At 38.0% G+C, this 4,940-nt stretch overlaps 2 protein-coding genes across 2 annotated transcripts; both read left to right on the top strand.

Moving 5' to 3' along the window:
• The first annotated feature begins 511 nt into the window (after positions 1–511).
• LOC145667931 (uncharacterized) lies at positions 512–1,977 on the top strand. Its single transcript, XM_081735355.1, has 2 exons — positions 512–1,060; positions 1,762–1,977. The coding sequence occupies exons 1-2, from the start codon at positions 512–514 to the stop codon at positions 1,975–1,977; spliced, it is 765 nt and encodes a 254-aa protein (XP_081591481.1).
• A 454-nt stretch (positions 1,978–2,431) lies between these two features.
• Positions 2,432–3,637, top strand: LOC145667930 (uncharacterized). Its single transcript, XM_081735354.1, has one exon. The coding sequence runs from the start codon at positions 2,432–2,434 to the stop codon at positions 3,635–3,637; it is 1,206 nt and encodes a 401-aa protein (XP_081591480.1).
• Positions 3,638–4,940: the final 1,303 nt, after the last annotated feature.

Here is a 4,940-nt window from a genome sequence, read left to right as displayed (position 1 = left end):
AACATGTGATTTTAATGCAGTGGTCGATTGTTTAGTATTGCCAAACATTACAGGTTGCATACCTTCTAAGGATATCGATTACAGTAATTGGAACTTGCCAAAGGATATTTGCTTAGCCGATCCAAATTTTAATCGCTCGTCGTCAGTGGACATGCTTATAGGTGCGGGGTTATTCTACAGTCTCCTCGAGCCAGGCCAGAAGACTAGAAAAGGACATTATCCAGTTTTGCAGGAAACGAAGCTAGGATACGTTGTCGTCGGAAATATGCCTTCAATACCCGAAGAAGCCAACCAGTCGGTAATTTCATGTTTTGCTCAGATGGAGACAGACTTGGATACACAATTGAGAAAATTCTGGGAACTCGAAGATCTTCAGACTAAGATTTACACGCCGGAAGAAGAAAATTGCGAGAAGCATTTTTTAAAAAATACAACCAGAAATGGAGATGGAAGATTTATTGTCAAATTACCAAAGAAGGAAGAGAATGCAGCTTTAGGAGAGTCTTACAACATGGCACTACAAAGATTTAAGCAGCTTGAAAGAAGATTGCTACAAAATCCTGAGTTTCATAAACAATATGCCGCCTTCATGGATGAGTATTTAAGTTTGGGTCACATGCGAAAAGTTACAGAAGAAGACGTGAACAGCAGCAGCAGTTGTTATCTTCCACATCATCCTGTATTCAAGATGGACAGTACAACAACTAAATTAAGAGTAGTTTTTGATGCAAGTGCAAAAACGTCTAATGGCAAATCATTGAATGACATTCTTCAAGTTGGGCCAATTGTTCAAGATGACTTGTACTCCATTATTTTAAGGTTTCGGTTGTATCCAGTTGCATTTACAGCAGACTTAGAGAAAATGTACCGCCAAATATTAATTCATGATGAGGACAAGTGTTTACAACGCATCCTTTGGAGAAATTCAGTAGAAGAACCGATCCAGTCGTATGAGTTACAAACAGTCACGTACGGGACATCGTCAGCATCCTTCTTGGCAACAAGATGTCTGAAGCAAATAGCGGAGGAAAATTCCAAGGAATTTCCAGAAGCAGCAGAAGTAATAAAGCACAATTTCTACATTGATGATGTGTTAAAATCAGTACCAAACATGTCAAAGGCCTTAGAACTACAAAAGGATCTTATTAATATTTTAAGCAGAGCAGGTTTCAAGCTTTGTAAATGGAGTTCTAACAAAGAAGAAGTACTTCAAGGAGTTCCTGAAGACTTCAGGGAAAAACAACAGCCAATCATACTTGGTCAGCAAGACGGTGTTAAGACTTTAGGAATAGCATGGATTCCATTAACAGACAAACTTATAATTTCGAACAAAATTTGTAAACACGGAACTGCAGTAGAAAGTAATGTTGCAATGACAAAAAGACAAGTCGTCAGCATAGTGTCATCTATCTTCGATCCATTAGGTCTAATCGCTCCAATTGTCATCAAATACAAGAATTTCTTACAGAAGTTGTGGAAGACAGGGATGGATTGGAATGACCCATTAGACACAGTCCTACAAGTTGAGTGGAATCAATTAATGTCTTGGTTACCTGCGATGGCGAAGATACAAATTACAAGAAACGTAATGTCTTCGGAGAACGTTAAGGAAATTCAATTACATGGTTTTTGCGATGCAAGTGAAGAAAATTTTGGAGCAGTAGTGTACATCTGGGCTACAGACGAACAAGGAAACATTGGAGTCAATTTACTTTGTTCAAAGTCGAAGGTTGCACCACTGAAGAAGCAAACTTTGCCTAGATTGGAATTATGTGGAGCACTGTTACTTTCGAAGCTAATAGACAAAACGCTATCCATATTGAATATAGAGGTCAGTGGTATACACCTGTGGACAGACTCGACGATAGTTTTGTCATGGATCAAATCATCTCCCAATCGTTGGAAGACATTTGTATCCAACAGGGTGGCTCAAATTCAGAGAATCACATCAATCAATCAATGGCACCACGTGCCTAGTAAAGAAAATGCGGCAGACATAGTTAGTCGAGGAGCGGATCCCAATACTCTTATTCAGTCTCGAGAATGGTGGCATGGTCCAGAGTTTCTTCACACAGCAGAATGGCCATGTCAAGAACAAAATGAGCCGGCTAATATTCCAGAAGAGAAGAAAGTCATGATAAGTTTGGTGGCAGTTCATGAAACAAGCTTTATGAAAAGGTATTCATCGTTAAACAAAATGTTGAGAGTAGTAGCATATTGTTTGCGATTCAAACATAATTGTCTTTCCAAGAAATCAGAAAGAAAAACCGATAGTCTTGACGCTTCGGAACTTCGTTTAGCGTTACACAGATGTATCAAGATAGTACAACATACTACCTATCATCAAGAAATATTGAACTTGCAGCAACAAATGGAAGTTTCAACAAAGAGCCCAATCAAGGATCTTTTTCCATTTCTGGACACGGAAGGAATGCTAAGAGTAGGAGGAAGATTGGAACATTCAAACTTGGAGTACGACAACAAGCACCAATTCATCCTACCTGCAGGTCATCATTTCACCCACCTGATAGTCAAAGAAGAACATAAAAGGTTGCTTCATGCAGGACCACAGCTTCTTATTGCATCTTTGCGTACCAGATATTGGATTCCAAGAGCTAAGAAGATGGTCAAGGCAATAGTACACAATTGTTTGGTTTGTTTCAAATGGAGATCAACAAGTTCATCACAGTTAATGGGACACTTACCCAAGGAAAGAGTAAATGAAGCAAGACCATTTGTACACGTGGGAGTGGACTACGCAGGATTCTTTTATGTCAAGCCCACGATTCGCAGCAAAATTCAAATGAAAGTCTATGCAGCGTTGTTCATCTGTTTAGCCACTAGAGCAGTTCACATAGAAATAGTTTCAGACTTAAGTTCTCAAGCCTTCATCGCAGCATTGAAGAGATTTATTGCTAGGCGAGGAAAATGCTTATCTATCTGTAGCGACAATGGTTCAAACTTTGTTGGCGCCAATCGAGAATTGCAACAATTTTTTGAATCCAAGACTAACAGAAAGGACATCCTGGAACACTCAGCTCAAGAAGGTTTAGAATGGAAATTCATTCCTGCCAGATCTCCTCACATGGGGTCATGGGAAAGTTCAATAAAATCCATGAAGTACCACCTACGGCGTGCAGCAGGAACAGCAAGTCTGACATACGAAGAGTTGAATACGTTACTTATTCAAATTGAAGCCATTCTAAATTCAAGACCATTGACAGCCATTTCCAACGATCCTACAGATCCAATGTATCTCAGTCCAGGACATTTTTTAATGGGAGCTACACTTCTCAGCCTTCCGGAACCAGATCTACTAGACGTGCCTATCAACAGACTAGGAAGATGGCAACGGATTCAACAAATGAAGCAGCATATTTGGAAACGTTGGTCCAGAGATTACCTCAACCAGTTACAACAAAGAAGAAAATGGAAGTCAGCTCAACCTAATTTACAACCGGGCATGGTCGTATTGTTAAAAGAAGACAATGTTCCTCCTCAAGTGTGGAAGTTAGGTGTGATTGAAGAAGTTCATCCGGGCAGTGATAATTTAGTGCGAGTGGCAACTGTGAAGTGTAAAAGTGGCATTTTTCGGCGCAGTGTTGCTAAATTAATTCCTTTGCCCCTAGAGCATTAATTGATTGTGTCCAATCAAGGAGGGGGAGGATGGATAAGCTTGCATATGTGCATTATTTTTATTTATATTAGTTTCATTTTTTTGTATATAGTTTAGTAGTGTTAGTGAATTCTTTGTGATTCTTTTAGTGATTTTTCTGGTGAGTTTTAGTGAGTTGTGTTTGCATTGGCTGGCAACAGTGCCTTCAGTGTGCTGTTCAAGTGTGTCTGTACATTCGAAAATGTGCTGCGAAGTACAACTAGTCAAGCATATTCATTCATAGTTTTAGAAAAGCATATTTTTCATAGTTTTTAGAGAAGCACTCATGTTCATTAATAGACAAGATTTACATGTTGTTAACAGTGTTTTAGAGTGGTACTCAGTTTATGTGTGACCGAAGACAAAGTATAATGGTTAGCAAGCAACCATGTGGTTTAGCAGCAAGCAAGCAACAATTACTGCAGAAACAAGTTAAGATAAGTAATTCATTGTACTAACCTTTAAGTATTATATCAATCATTATGTTAACATACGAACAAAGCATGTCATGTTTATTATATTAACGCATGTACCTCGGAATAAGAATTGAAGCAAGTAACATCTAAAATATTCGTCAAGTCTTATTTCTCGTTCCTCCTGATATCTGGGTGAATCAGTAAAATGGGTTTAATCATACAGTTCATTAGCTTTGGATGTGATATGTGTGATTTGTAAATAAAGTACATAAACATATCACCCCTTCATACATCATCAGCTTTGCTTACACTATTTTCATAAATGCTCAATATGCTTTGTACGTACGGTTTACTCAAGTTCATTTGACAGTTGAATGAGCAAGTTACCGGTGGGGGTGAGCGATCTATTTATACACGTATTTCTTTTATACCTAGGTATAAATAACCGGTCTACTGTACCGTACCAGTTGGCCTCCGTACTGTCGACGAAGACCACGCTGCTCAGTTATACTGAAATCACATGTGTTCTAATGGAGAACACAAATGCTTTTTGTGGTTGAACTTACAACGATATTGTATATATATATTTTATATTTTTTTCTATTTTTATATCTTGGTTTTGGGCAACGGTGCATAAAAATACACAATCTGTCGTGTAAAAGAAGAAGGAGAAAAATATATATGTTGTTGATTCTAAATAGAAAGAAATAAGATTTAATCTCAATAGTTAAAGTATATGTTGGTTTTATAGGTCTAATCTGCATTTATAGTTTCATAACAGCAGATAGTTGCTTGTTTAAAACGTTGCTATGAGAACCGGAAAAGAAAAAAAAATAATTAATGGAGTTTCGGAGAATAAAGGTACTAGT

The sequence above is a fragment of the Thermobia domestica genome, chromosome 13 (assembly GCF_964235325.1).
Source record: "Thermobia domestica chromosome 13, izTheDome1.hap1.1, whole genome shotgun sequence".
Taxonomy (NCBI): Eukaryota; Metazoa; Arthropoda; class Insecta; order Zygentoma; family Lepismatidae; genus Thermobia; species Thermobia domestica.
The sequence above is the reverse complement of the archived record's forward strand: the minus strand, read 5'-3'. Positions and strand labels throughout refer to the sequence as shown.

Excerpts from the sequence above, each read along its gene's own strand:
- LOC145667931 (XM_081735355.1), top strand. The coding sequence starts at position 512 with ATGGCACTACAAAGATTTAAGCAGCTTGAAAGAAGATTGCTACAAAAT. Across the intron at positions 1,061-1,761 it reads AATTTCCAGAAGCAGCAGAA|ATTGGAATTATGTGGAGCAC; the intron begins GTAATAAAGCAC and ends AACTTTGCCTAG.
- LOC145667930 (XM_081735354.1), top strand. The coding sequence starts at position 2,432 with ATGCTAAGAGTAGGAGGAAGATTGGAACATTCAAACTTGGAGTACGAC.